Consider the following 15,499-nt stretch of genomic DNA (forward strand, 5'->3'; position numbering starts at 1 on the left):
GTGTTCCTGAAGAGATTGGTAATTGGCGTGTTCGTGTATCGCAGAACATGAGTGATGACTATTGACAATAACATTAACAACATAACTCCCCCTCCATCCCCCCACCCTGCTTCCCTGCCCCACGGACCTTCTCCCCGCCCGTGTCCCCAACTTGGCAGAGCGCTTCGTCCCATGCCCAACTATCTTACTTGCTCGTGGGGTTGGTGAGTCCCCTACAGGCACCGGCTATCGCCCACCCTACTCAGCTTCACCAGCTCCAGGCTCCCTCATGCTGCCCCCGCTCCGCCTCAGAGGCAATCTATTCCTACAATAGGGCCGGCAGCCCCGAGGCAAGCGGGTCCCGTTCCAAGTCAGATTCAATCTCTGCATTGTCTTCCCTGGTTGCAGGAGGACTGGTCGGCACAACTGTGTGCTCGTCGTTCCGCTGGTTTGTCCGATCTCTGTGTGGACGCCTTCGGTGGTCCACCTGTCTCCAGCCGTCAAGCCAGTCCCGTGCCACTTCTGGCTTGTCAGAAAACCATGCCTTGCCATCGGCCACAATCCTTAGTTTGGCAGGGAATAACATCGAGTACTGCAGGCCTTTGTCTCGGAGCACCTTCTTTACTTCAGTAAATGATTTCCGGCGTCTGGCCACTTCCGCTGTGTAATCCGGAAAGAAGGCTAATGTCGAGTTTTGAAGCTTGACAGGTGGTGAAACTCTCGCCGCTTGCAGGACTGCATCCCTGTCTCTAAAGTTAAAAAGTCTGGCCAGTACAGGCCGCGGCGCCGCTCCTGGTTTGGGTGTTCCGCCAGGCACCCTGTGCGCCCTTTCGACGGAGAAGAAGTGAGACAGGCCTTTAGGTTGTAGTTTATTCTTTATGAGGTCCTCGATATATAGGTCCATTGCTCGTTTCCTTTCTGTTTCCGGTAGGCCAAGGATGCGTATGTTGTTTCTTCGGGAACGTCCTTCTTGGTCATCCAGCTTGTCTTGCAGCAGCTTGGTGACTTTCTCCATGCGTTCCATTGCTATTTGCAGTTCCGAAGTGTCCTCTATTAGTGATTTTGTAACCACTTCAACCTTGGATACCCTTTCGGTCATTTTCTGAAAGTCCGCTCGCAGCAGAGTAACCTCGGAGGAGATAGAACCTACTGTCGTCTTCACCTCTGAGAGGGTCTTCATAATGTCCTCCAAAGTCACCCTCTTGGTACCCTCCGGTTCTGGAGCAGCGCCTGTGGAATGTCTCCCACTGACCTGGGAGTGTCCGTGTTGGCTATAGGCAAATTTATCTAGCTTGGCCTGTGTCGAAGCACTCCTGGTTCCTTTGCCCGCCATGATTCGAGGCGCGCCGATCTCGCACCGCACACCGGGCAACACCGCGGCTCCCGCTCGGCGATGGGCTGTGCACCTCAGATGTGGATCAGGGGGGTCTGCGAATCAGCCTTCGCTTCGCCGCACTTCAGACCCCGGGAGGACCCCACACTTTTGAGTCTGATGTCTGCTGTCTGCGTGCCTGCATCGGTTCCCAGTATAAATCACCTGTGTGGAGCGATTCAGGGCAGCCGGCCGTTTGATTGTGTAGGGGAGTTATCGGCTTGCAATGCAGTCCACCCGCGTCTGCCACGCGTCGACGCGCTCCGTTGCTTGGCGATTTTAGTGGCAACGAGCCTTGTGCGCCATCCACTGTGTCATTTGGATCAATTCAGTGCCGGTTCAGCGCCACCGCCAGCTCAGTGGGAGGGCCTCTTACAGGGAAATTGGTGGGATCCAGCCCGGGGCCCGACCAGAGCGTTGTCTACCGGGTTCCTCCCCGTTATTCTGTCCCTGAGTGTGGTCAGCCCTTTTAATGGCTCCCCATGCATTTTATCATGTGCGTCAGGTCGGAGTAGAATGGGCCAGGGCACTTACTGGGATTGCCGACAGCCTCGTGTGTGGTCCCGGCGTCCGTTGCCGTATCGAGGGGACGTCTTGCACCCCTGGAGTGCCGGCTCCTCTCCCAAGGTATTCGCGCCAAAGCCGCTGCCTCTCCAATATGGCGTGCAGCGGTAATCTGAGGCGACGCCCCTCGTCCAGAGTCTGCTGCCTCCTCGGGTGTTCGTCGAAGTCTCGTTGCCTCCGGCCGCCGCCTCCGCCTATTTCCGTCCCGTTGGGTCCTCAGGGGCCTCTACCTTCACCTCTCGCGGCGGATCGTCTTCCGTCTCGTTCCCGCCGGGGGGGGGCAGCAGTAGCCACCAAGGTCAGGCCGGCCAGGTTCCACTTCCGCCGGGGTACAGCAGGTACGCTAGGTCGGTGCTTTTGCGCAGCCACAGGCCCAATGACGCCAGTGCGGGATGGCGGAGCGTCCGGCTTACGTTGCTCTGCAGAGTCGGACCGAGGGATGCCGCCTGGATCCCGGAGCCAGTTCCGTCACTTCGGGCGGGTGGGTGTCGGATTAATTCATCGGATTGAGCCTAAGGCCGTTATGCCGTGGGGAGCTCCCTCTTCACGCTGCCGCCATGCTCGGCTGCTAGCAACGCCCCCGATGTATCTTCTTTTGATCCCACATGACATGCATATGTTTTTGAGTGGCTGAGGTTGCAATTACAGACTTAAAAGTCTGCAGTACCATCTTCATCATTGTCCTGTGTCTGCCCCACATGTGGAGAAGTAATACTATAAGGATGAGCATGACTCTAAAATGTTTTTCCCTACCAGTGCATTTTCAGGTGAGTGGGATACAAGAGAAAAGGCATAGACCCAATTTTACCAAGTCCTTCCTTAACTCTGGGAGTGCTTTTCTTCGGGAAACATCCTTTACAACGCAACTTTTACCACGCAGTGCCTTTACGACGCAACTTTTACAACGCAAACCATTACAACGAATTGCGCTGGGGGGCGTTCTAGGATGGTGAATGTGTTTAATGTACTATCCAACACCTTCCCTACTATCCACGGGGACTGGAGTTGGAATAGTAAATTAAACAATTCACTATCCAGCGCCTAAAAGCACTATTCGTTGTAATGGTATGCGTTGTAAAAACAGCGTTGTAAAAGCATGCGATGTAAAAGCATGCGTTGTAATGTCACACATCCCTTTTCTTCATCTCTCTCTAGGTCACCATTATATCCCCCACAGTTGGTTCTCCACCATTCACCTCAGTCAGTCTTTACTTCCTCTGTACAGCTAGGTGGAAAAAATTATGCTTTGCTCTTCTAGTATGTTTACTGAGATATTCTGTCACAAAGCATCATTAATACTCCATACATATTGCAAAAACAGAAATTGTTGCGCCCCTCTTGGATTATTTACCCACTGTCCTCCTTCGTCTACCACCAGAGACTGTTGGGCCACAAGTTCCATGGTGTTCATGTTGCTACCTATTGACCACAATGTGGACCCTAAGTCCATTCCAGACTCTTTAATTGTGCATGCAAGCTGTCAATGCCCACCTCCTTTACAGGATGGGCCGGCATCACTCGCACTCCAAACACCTTTGTCGACAACATCTGTGTTTACGTACCTTGTTCTAGGCTTCAACTGCTCTTCTCATTGGGGCTTAGGATAACAACTACATCGAGTAAGGAATTGTGGCAATCTTTCTACATGCCCAAAAGGTTTGTTAGGTTTTTGATAATGTTGTCATTCTGAGAACATATGTTAAATATTTGTTAATCCCCCTCACCCCCAAATATATATGTATGTAGTCAACTCTGGTACACCAGTGAAAGCCAGTTAAGACTAGGTAAATCCCACACCTGGCATAGGAGCTTATGTGAAGAATCCACAAGTTTTGATGCAGGTGAGGAACAGCCTCTGTCAACAGCCCCTGTCGTGAAGCATGACATCCTTTGTAGGTGGGGGTCCCTGTCGTGTTTTACTATTGCCAAAAAACAATAAAAGTACTTTTAGTCCCCAAAAGGTACCATTCTTTTGAAAGACAAAGACATTTCCAGTCTCTTGAAAAAGACGATCGTACTGTTTAAATCACTTTACTGGCCATTGTCATAAATATGGAGGCATATAGTCACCAGAGACCAAAAGGATCCCTCAGGAACATTTTAAAGCAACTTTCCATACATCCGATGGATAAATATTGTTTTGTTTAGTGATCCCAGCATGAAGATTCTAAAAATACTGAAGGTGGATGTTTTTTGCTGATATGGAATTAATAGCGACAAGGCACAACTACTACCTGAGCAGGGATTCACTGATCTGTTTAGATCAAACCTTGACTCCCTTTAGGTTAAACATGCTGAAAACTGAAGATGATTACCTCTCACTGATTGTGTGTATTTCCCTCTTTAAGATGGTGACAACACATCAAGCTAACTTTTCCTCCAGCGCTATCTTTCTTCCAGTTCTTCTGACTTATGTTGAAAAACTCACAATGCCTTATCCCGTCTTGACCAGATGTCAATGTCCGACCTGAAGATCTTTTTGAGCGAGAGCGCGAGAGAGAGGGTTAGACAAAAAGAAAGAGAGAGACATGAAACTTGCCATAACATGTGTTTGTTGCACGTTTATTATGGCAGTTTTTTTGTTTTCTTTTTACTTTTCACAAAATGCCCTGTGTGGAAAGACCACTGTGAAAGCTAACTTTTACGGCCTTTGTTAGTCATCTTCCAAGAAAGCCTGAGTATTAGAATATGACTTTAAATGCATTCATATTTTCCACAAAAGTGGTGAGAAAATCTCTTGACCTGGAGCCATGGTTCCAGAGGCACAAACTCAAAGCTTACCACTCTATAGACATCATTGCTAGTAGAAAGGTTTTCTAGAGGAATCACACAACATCTTTAATCTAATATGAACTGAATGTGGAAAGGTCACTTTTAGTTGACCTCAAGTCTTAGAACACAACTGTTTCTACAAATGGAGCCTTAGGAAAACCCACTGCTAATCTACAATTACTATTACTTCCCAAAGAGACAATAAACCCAAAATCAGCTAAGTAGTAGCTTGACTATCTGAGGTTATTATGCAGTTGTGCTTGTGTTTTCTTATATGTTTGGGAAGTTTGTGGATGTGGAATGGATGTGTGAGCTGATTGAAAAGAATTGTTTTCTTTTGAATAATTCCTTTTCAGGGTGTATTGCAAAATATCTTAATAAAAAATTTAATTTGTAAAAAAAATAAAAAATTCCTCAATTAAGTGGTTTTGCTGAATCTTAAATATATAACAGATAAGTTCTTGAAGTTTATAGTGAGGAGGATTGGTGTGTCTAGAGGTAGCTGGTGGATGTGGAGTGGATGAATGGGATAATTGAAAATCGTTTTCTGTCCCAGTCTGTACTTTTGCAGTGGTTTTTCAAAATATCTTAACAACAATTGGCATTGGTTAGAAAATAAAAAAATGTAATTTCACCATTGAGGGGCCGATTCCGATCTCGCTCGGAATGGCTCCTAATACGATCCGGCCGGAAAACGTACGAGCCGTAAGCGTGTTCTCCGCCCAACTCGTACAGCTGTACGAACGAGCAAGTACGATGCGAGAAACGTAAAATTGCCGACCGAATCGTTTCCGGGTCCGCACCCTTCCGTACGCCTCGTGCGTAAGCAAAACATGCCATGCAATGGAGGCGATTTCTGACCGAGCCAGTGCGATGCACACGTCAGACAGCCAGATTGAGCCTAGGTTTCCGGCTCGCAAAACATCCGGGAAGCTGCCTTTGGGGGTCTGCGTCGGACCCCCGTCACCTGCAGCCTTACGACTCAGACACAGGGGGAGACCCAAGGGTGTCCCCAACACAGGCATGTATGGTGGGGATGTCACCGACGTGTACCCACTGTAGGGGGGGCCCTTGTGCGAGACGTACCCATTCAGTAAAGGGAGCCCAAGTACACGTTGTACGACCGGCTCCCATTGACTTCTATGGGAGTCCGACCGAACTGAGTCCGGCAGCATGGGGTTGAATTGTACTCGCTCGGTCGGACTGCAGGAGTCTGGCTCGGTCGGAAAACACTCCGAATCCGGCTCGGTTGGAGAGCTTTCCGACCCAGATCGGAATCGGCCCATTAGTGGTTTTGGTGATGATTGAACAAATAGACAAGTTCTTATTCTAGTGGGGAATCATCAAGAGGATTTATTTTCTCCAGGTAGGTAGTGATCAAGAGAGAGGGTGGATTTCTGAAGTTAAGGTTGTTAATGAACACTCAATTTAGGCATTCTTGATGTGGTATTTATCAAATGCTATGGAAGCCTTGTATTGTTAAAATTCACACACCTATGCGGTTTCAATTGCTGCTGTCAAAATCAATGTTGTTGTAACATCGGTGGTCTTGTGCTGTGCCACAAAGACCTGAGCGGTCTTCTACTGATGAGTATGTTGAGCGTGTCACTGTACTGCAGTGGGGATTTCCAGAATTTCTCAGACATATTAGAATCTTCTACAAACCCTCTAGTAGATGGCGAATGAGGTTTTTGCAAGTGCTGGTCGTGTTATCAGTAGATAGCATTATTTTGTCATGTGTTAATATTATTGCTCTAAATTTTATTGGGAGAAATTATAGTCTTAAAAAAATAAATCAGAAAACAATGACATCCTCTAACGTATTGTGGCAAATAATTAATCATATAAAAGCCCAAGCCATTTGTTTCTTTCTGCCAAGACAGCAATTGCTTCCTGGCTCCCAGTACATGTTAGCTAGTCTACACCCTGCTGTGAAAAGGTCCTTTTCTGTGTTGAGTGCACACTGTGCTATTTTTCTTTTCTAACAATGGTTTATTGCAGGAGCAAAAGATTCTTTGAATGGTTCTCAGGGACTCTAGTTTACTTAACACAACAACATTTTTGGTAGGGTCAGAGGCAAAGTTTAAAGACCTACCGGGATAATACGCGCGAGCTAACTGTACACACAACAATATCCCAGAGTATATACAAACATAGAGAGCCTTGTGTTGTTCTTCCGGGCCAGGCTACGACGGCATATCAATATCCTGAAAAAATATTCAATACTTTTTCGGATTCCCATCACTCACCAAGCCAGGTGACATGCTTCATCATCTGGGTCTCCTTTGATTGTCAGCCTAGTAACTACAAGGGCTACAGCTCCACCATATTGGTGGAGGAGCCCAAGGATGTTTTTATCACTATATAGGACAATCTATCTACTCAAACAGATGTGAGCCAAAAACGAAAGTGTATGGGAAATAAATGCAGTGCAACAGTGAATGTGAGATTAAAATTGAACTGTGGTAGATCCAATCTTTATTCCTGTCTACCGCGACCCAAATTAATAACAGTGCAGAAAGACAGTTTCAACAGATAGCTGTCTCTGATAGTTAGGTGGTCAACATGTTTCAGCACATACAGGCAATTGTCAACTCTAGTTTACTTGCCAGAGTCCAAGCACTTTGTCCAGCTTCTGCAAGCAAGGCAGAAATGGAGACGAGATAGGATTGGTCAGTTTTCATAGAGCGGTTACTTTAGCTGTTATGAAATTCCCAGAAATATTTGTTCATTATGGAAGCATAGCAGCTCATATAAATGGTCAAAGGCACTTTTGCATCAATTACTGATGACAAAAAAATAAAGGCAGAAGACGTTCTCTGTTTCCTTAAATACAGAATAACCTTATCTAAGTAATCTAGTTAAAAAAATGTTTTTAAACTAGATAGTAGTATAGTTGCTCATATTAGTAACCAAAATTTAGAAAGCCATGGTCCCTATCCTAAATCTACTATTCTCTGCCTTTCTCCATGTTTTGTGGATTGTGACATCAGGCTTCAATGTTGAGAGAACTGCAAGTTGGCGATGGCGCCACGCTGAAAGGTGGAACTTTGCATTTTGAGAACATCAGTTGCAGAGAAAAGGGAAAGTGAGGCAAGCCTTGTGATTATTAACTGTTGTTCCACATTAAGTGACTAAGCAGTTTAGAGTCTTTATTTTTTTGAATCTCTTTCTGTCATGTGTTTAAATTGTTGTTACTCTGAGACAGTCCATTCATTTTGTACAAGAGGCAAGGCACCAGTGTAACTTAACAGAGGAATGCAGCTGTGAAATACATTTTCTCAGTAATCACATGATTTAAACGTATTGCTTCTTAACACGAATAAAAACTGTGTATATGGTAGTGGAGATGTCGTTGGCCTTTTTATGTTACATTATTCAAGAAACCGGATGGAAGATTTTTGGGTCTCGTGACCTGCGGTGCACTGCGTAGCAGAGCTCACGCAAGTCGCGTGAGCTATTGTAATAAAAAAACGGGGATTGTGAGCTGCCCTAGGAATCGCACACGCTTGTGCATGTGTGTTTCCTTTTCAGCTCCCCCATTGGCCTTTGCATGCGTCTTATTGTAAAAGACTGCACGCAATTGGCCTATTGGTGTCTATTACGCGCACCAAGCGTGTAATCGACACCAATGGGCCGTGAGAGGAGCTATGATTGTAACCACACAGGCGTGACGTGCGAGCCACTTGTTCTACTGTCAGCTACCATCCGCACGCACTAAGGGAGCGCGGTCCGCTTTCATTTTCGGGACCGCAAGCACTATATATTTTTTTAAATATTATTGCTTGAGGGAATTGCTGCCAGTCTGCAACTTAGATTCATGCATGGGTGAATTAACTTAATATTTTGGAAATTAATAAATTCATTAATAACACCATGTTTTAGTGACTTATCTTGAAATGGTGTCTATTAGTTAATTAACCAGGGAAACCCTTTTTGGGTAGCTGCGCGCCTTATAAGCTTAACAAATAAATAAATAAATAAATAAACCAATAATACCAATAAACCTTAATGATACAGTACCCCGTAGCGGAGAGTCGAAAACATGTTTCTTCTGTCAATCTGCCTTTCACAGCCCTTGAGAGACTCACATTTGTAACAGACACAGGCCAAATTCGTTATTAGTTAACTTTAAAGAGGCGATTCATTTACGTTATCCCACTAGAGCAGTGTTTCCCAAACTGGGGTCCGCGGACCCCCAGGGGTCCGTGACACATTCCCAGGGGGTCCGTAGGCAACAGTTTGTTTTAAAAGCACAGAAAAGTTTCTTGTATAATTAGCAGCTTCCCAGCAACAATAAAAGTGTCAAGATAATGCCAGTGATTAATGTACCTGCTGGAGTGTGAGGAGAGTGTTGTTCAGTGGCAGCTTTGACTTAACTAATGTAGCACAGAGGGTCAATGTGCCTACTGCAAAGAACGTGTAACATGCATTTTAAAAAGCAGTATTTTATGTGCATAGGTTCGTGGTTACTGCTTTTGTCACAGAGATTCTTTCGTTACTGTGCACTTCATAAGTGACAATCGTAATGTAGCACAGGGACCTATAAACTGTCATCAAAGAGCTACTTGCAAACTGCATGGTACCAGTTAGTAACTTATGTTTTTCCCCAGTTATTCATTATCCTGATGCTGCTAAAAAGATTTATTTGGGTGGAAATACATTTTTAATGTTAAAGTCAGTGCTAGCCACTGTGTTATGTTCTGAATCCTGAGTTTTTCAGACCAAGCACTCTTTAAACATTTTATATACACACTGATTTACATGTATGGTTCAATGTCTCTATATGCGTGTGATGTAAAGTGCTCTGACATCCTACAATGGTATGAGAGATGCTATAAAACAAATGAAATACATGTGGCAGAGGGCTATTTCTTCAATGTAAAATACTAAGGGCCAGATGTACGATCCGTTTTTTTATGCGCAAACGGGTTTGTGAACCCGTTTGCGCATGCAAAAACCTATTGGGCCATGTACATTGCCTATTTCCCGAGTCGCAATTTGGGCATTCCCTTCCAAATAGCGAGTCTCAAAACCAGGTACAAATGTTTTGCGGTCGCAAAACACTCTCAATTACCACCTACTTCAAGTAGATGGTAATGCATTCACAAATGGGAAGGGGTCCCCAGGGGACCCTTTCCCTTTGCAAATGCATGCAACCTTATTTTTTAAGGGCAGGCAGTGGTCCCAGGGACCTCTGCCTGCCCTTAGAAAATGAAACAAAAACGTTTAATTTTCTTTTTTTTAAATGCATGGTAAACGGGCTGCATTTTATTAACTGCTTTATTTAAAAGCAGTCCCAGACATGGTGGCCTGATGGTGGCCTGCTGAGCCCAGCAGGCCATCATACCTGGGAGGGCTGGCATTCCCAATGGGCTCGCAAATTGCAGAGGCTCATTAATATTACTGAACCTCGCAATATGCGACCCCATTGGGAATCCCAAACAGTGTTAAACACACTGTTGTACATTTCATTTAGCGACTCGCAATTTGCCACTCGCAATGTGTCGCCAATTGCTAAATGAAATGGTCGTACATCTGGCCCCAAAATCCTTAGTACTTTGAGTATTCATTTTGTGTGCACACGTGTATTTTTTTTTAATTACTGTTTTAATATTTGAAATTTAACTCATACAAATTCCTTGGGGGTCCCCGGCTTCCAGTGGTGACTCAATGGGGGTCCCCAGGAGTCAAAAGTTTGGGAACCACTGCACTAGAGTGTCTGTGTTAGCAAAGGCAAACTTATTCCGAAATGTTCTAGAATCAAAGTCGCTTCTTTTGTTGCATATTTCTATAGCGCGAACTCGACCCGAAGGTATTGGAGCGCTTTACATGAGCACCGTATTTACATGACACATTCAGGCACGGGGAGATTAAGTGATTTGCCTAGAACCACAGGATGTGGATGCGACCCCCAGGCTCGAACCCTGGTCTCCAGCACTAAAGTCGGCAGTCTTTGGTGGGGCTTATCAGCGAGACGCAGTAGACGCAATTTGTTGGAAATGGTTCTTTCAAACAATCTCTCGACAATATTATGAAACATCCCAGGTTCAAGGGTTTTCCCTGCATGTGATGCCACATGTGATTGTAGACTGATGCCATATGCATAACATCTCAATCGGTCCTTAATATCTCCAACAGCGGAAGTTGCAGTTTGCTCGTGGTACCGCAGTACAGTAATTTACAGCCTGCTTTTGATTTTTGAGGCATAGAATGTTACTTTGCATGCGTCACCCCGTCCTGCAAGGCAAGATACTCTCTATTCTCACCCCCGGTGTACCCGGACAGCTCAGTTGCCCTCACAAGCAGGACACTCCCCTTCCCAGGTGTCCCTAGCCAGGAGCTGCCGCTAACACTGGCGCCCCTCCCCCCCCCTCGCTCTGACAGGTGTTCATAGCATGGTGAGTCTGGAGCTAAAAAGCTTACACTTTGTGCCTGGTGTGCGAGGAGCAGAGTGCGGTTACGGCTCGAAACTGGGATTATTGAGGGCTCAGTCTCGCAAGCATCACAGGTATGTATGTTTATGGTGTTTCGTTCGCACCAACTCGCCAGCATTTGGCAGTGCAATGACCTGACAAAATAATGGGGCTTCCTGTAGAATGTTAGACTGTGATTAGAGGTACTTGAGTCTTCTATATCTACCCAAAGTCACCATTCCACCATGCACCCACCTCAACCCCTCCGCAGACACCCAACTACCACAGCTCCCGTGCCAAAGTCACCCTGCTGCCATGCACCACCCCAACCCCTCCCCATACACCCAACCACCCGCAGCTCCTGTGCCAGTCACCTTGCCACCATGCACCCACCCCAACCCAGACACCAAACCACTGCAGCTCCTGTGCTAGTCACCCTGCCACCAATCACCCACCCCAACCTCTCCCTTTAACCACCCGCAGCTCTTGTGACAGTCATCCTGCCACCATGCACCCACCCCAACCCCTCCCCAGACACCCAACCACTGCAGCTCCTGTGCTAGTCACCCTGCCACCAATCACCCACCCCAACCCCTCCCCGTAAACCCAACCATCCGCAGCTTTTGTGCCAGTCACCCTGCCACCATGCACCCACCCCAACCCCTCCCCAGACACCCCAACCACTGCAGCTCCTGTGCTAGTCACCCTGCCACCAATCACCCACCCCAACCCCTCCCCGTACACCCAACCATCCGCAGCTTTTGTGCCAGTCACCATGCACCCACCCCAACCCCTCCCCAGACAGCCAACCACCCGCAGCTCCCGTGCCAAAGTCACCCTGCCACCATGCACCCACCCCTTGCTCCCTTTTGTTCTCCTGAGCTCCCTGTGATCGCCACTCCCTTCCGTTTTAACGGGGACGCCATTTGCACTCCTTTTTCTTTCACAGAAAAGGTCCAGGGGGTGGGGAGAGCTCTTTGACAGAAATTACTGGCTGTGGAAAAGATGAACCTCATTAGTGCCAGTTTAGTACTTGAATTTAACAATCAGCAGCTGTACAGTAACGGATCGAACTTGGAGAGACCATTCCAGTGCCCAGCACCATCTGTCAGGCTTTTTTGCTGTTTAAAATGTTGTAGCTGCAGCAGCATATAATTCCATTCTTGTTCCTTTTCCCCCCGAACGGCATACTTATCTTGTCTCCCCTCCCTCATAACATACTTCCCATGTTCTTGTTCTCCAGCGGCGCCCCGAGGTCATACGAATGGCAATAGCGCTATGCAGATATCATCACTCAACTACATACAAAAACACAAATAAAAACATTGCCATTTTTAACAGCAACAGCTCTAGCTTTCCCAAATGCGAGACCTGTTGTATTGCAAATGCTTGTTTAAGTGGTTGGAAATAGAACCTGCCACTTGAGAATGCACACAGATGCCAGCAGTCGGGTGCATACCTCCTTGACCATCCTTTTAATGTATTGTGAGACTTTTTGTGGATTAGGAAATTAATGAAAGCTTTTCTTAAGAATAATTTAAGGTGAATACTTCTTCTGCTCTCCGCTTGTGCATTGCCTCAATTTTGGAGTGAAATCACCTGCTAGGAGATGTTATGTATGCTACCTTGTATTGCTTCTTCCTTCACCACATCCAAGAAGATGTGTTCCCTTCCTATTTGGCAAGATTGTTTGGAAATAAATCTCTATTTATTTATAAAGTTTTATATAACAAGAGGAAAATATAATGATCAAAACAAGGTAGACTTTCAGCTATTAAATGCAATCTTCTTGTTGATGAAATTGTAATATGAATTTTAATATTGGAAATGTTCCATGTACATTAACTATTTTTTCTCCTTTGGATGCAAAATAGATGAACTGGTGGTTCATATGAAGAATGGCTTGCACAGCCGGAAGTATAGACCTGTTGACTATCAACAGCTAAGTGCAGTAACTGAAGCAAAGAAGCTGGCCTCTGCGGATATACAATTAAAGGTAGTGATGTGGGTATTTTTCTTGTTGATCACAGACTGCATATTTTTATTGAATGCCATCTTTGCTTTATTGGTGATCATCTAGAATGGAAGTATAGCGTTAGCATAGTTCTTCTTATGGTTTTTATATATGGAGCTACTTGAATGAATCCATGCTATTTTTACTTCTTCTTAAAATGTCCACACAGCTCTTTCAGTTTGGTTGGGGTATAGTTGGACAGCCTACTTGAACGTCTAATCTCAGTGTACGTTTGTTGGACAGTGTAAAGCATGCTTCTCCAACGAGTAGCTTGTGAGCTACTGGAAGCAATCCAGCTAACTGCAAGTAGTTCTCCACTGTGCAGCCCAGACTATAATATGAGCGCCTTTTGCTTAGTTCAATTAATGTATGTGTACCAAATTTGAAAAGCGAGTATTCAAGATGAAAATGTGTGTGTTTTTAGTACTCATAAGCTGTTCTTTGGAGAAAAATAGTTGAATTTCAAAAATCTATTTAAAGCTGGTATTTGAATGATAAATCATTTGTTGTTGGGGATACTTATTACTCATGCTACTTTGGTGACTGGGGCATTGCATCTGTGGCTGTTATATAGTAACCGTGTTGTGTATTAACTATGTAGAGGTATTCATCTAATGTAAGACGGAATTCCACATGCGTTTTTTACGCATGTCTTAGGAACTCCGTCATTTGAACGAATGCGTCTTGAGCATGCATTTGTTCTGCACGCAAGTCATTTTAACGACTTGCCTTAGGGGGGCGCTGCATATTGGAATAGTTTAATTTTCTATTCCAACTCCAGTCTGCACAACAGTATGGGAAGGTTGTAAACCTTAATTCCAACACCAATCCACCATTGCGCCACCCTAAAGCAAGTCATTGTAACGACTTGCGTGCAGATGAATGCGTGCTAAAGATGCATTTGTTCTGTTGCCGGCGCTGTGAAGGCACAGCTGATTCCGGCTTCGTCCAAAACTACGTTTTCCATTCCAAATTGATAAAGACTATTTTTACATTATTGATGCTGACTTTGCCTCATGTACTGAGGTGATGACTGCTGACAAAGTTGTAAGGGGTGGCCACTAATTTAATCTTGTGTGATATGGTCACTAGTACAACACCAAGAGTACTAGTAGCTCAAGTTTATTTTATTTGAAAATTAGTAGCCCTTTGTTGGAACTGGGGTCACCAGTCCCCTAGGGTAGCATGGCACGAGCGGGTAGGCATCCGAAAGCACATGTGTTAAGCAATTATGCAGCACACACTCACACTGAGACAGAAACCTGGGCACGCAATAAATGACTCCACTCCAGAGCTTGTATATAAACAAGTGATTTGTATTAAGATAAATAATCAGATAGATAGAGCAGGATCAGGGAAATCATAAATTCATTTAAAAAACATGTGTCTCAAGACTTGCAATCAATATTGGATCAATAAATAGTTAAATACATTTTTAGTGGGACACAGGCCCGACCTACGCCTTGCTTCTTGGTCAGTACCTGAAAGGAATACATCTCAAAGTCATAAGAACAACACTGCATTAAGCATCAATATCCATTTCCTCAGGCAAACAAAGGGACAGTTCCATAACAGAAACATCTCCCCGCTGTAGGAATAAACAATTCGTTAAGTGTAGTTCAAACATTTCCTTAAATATGAAACATTTCATTTGCCACAAAAGTATGTGGACGTAACTCTCCTCCTGTAATAGGAATTAAACATTTCATTGAGAATAATTATTCCATATAACAAGGTTGGGCATCCCTTTGGGAGAACTTCTCATTGGGCCCAGCTAACCATTGCATTAGCCAGCACTAACTAGGAGAAAATATTGCAATCTAGGTAACCATCCCCTTGTGCAGGTTTAACTGTATCAGGGCTACACCAACATTCCATCAGGGAAGTAGAAATCCCTACATTGAGCAGGTGTAAGTAGATCTCTGTTATAGCAGGGGTATGAGACCCTTCCCTGGGCAGGAGTAAACATTGCCTCAAATGAGGTCAACACCTTTCATTAGGCATAAAGTATTTCTTTAGGCATCACACACCATCCTATTACCTGATGCCTGAACAGGCAGGGCCTTCCCCCTATTAATCAGGAGCTTACAGGTAAAACATTTCCTGCAATAGAGATAATCAGTTTAGCAGAAGTAAAACACTTCACTGAGGGTAAAACATTTCATTAACCATTTCCTTAGGCAGGAATGAAACTCCTATGGCAGGAATAAAAACACGCCACTGCGGATAAAACATCTCATTAGGCAGTGTAACTATATCCTTATAGCATTAACGTTCCCCTACTCAGCAATCAACAGTTAACAACTCTTCAAGGCAGAGATAACCATTTTTAACAGGCAAGCCTGAGCTTAGAAGACTTGGTTTATGCATGTAAAGCCTTTT

General features: G+C 45.1%; 1 protein-coding gene across 1 annotated transcript in view; it reads left to right on the plus strand.

Moving 5' to 3' along the window:
* CCDC148 (coiled-coil domain containing 148) overlaps window positions 1-15,499 on the plus strand; it is a 1,212,845-nt gene that overhangs the window by 250,509 nt on the left and 946,837 nt on the right. Inside the window, exon 3 of the mRNA XM_078681707.1 lies at window positions 12,978-13,099. Within this exon, the coding sequence (XP_078537833.1) occupies window positions 12,978-13,099 (122 nt within the window). The remainder of the gene's footprint in view (window positions 1-12,977; window positions 13,100-15,499) is intronic.

The sequence above is a fragment of the Lissotriton helveticus genome, chromosome 3_1 (assembly GCF_964261635.1).
Source record: "Lissotriton helveticus chromosome 3_1, aLisHel1.1, whole genome shotgun sequence".
Taxonomy (NCBI): domain Eukaryota; kingdom Metazoa; phylum Chordata; class Amphibia; order Caudata; family Salamandridae; genus Lissotriton; species Lissotriton helveticus.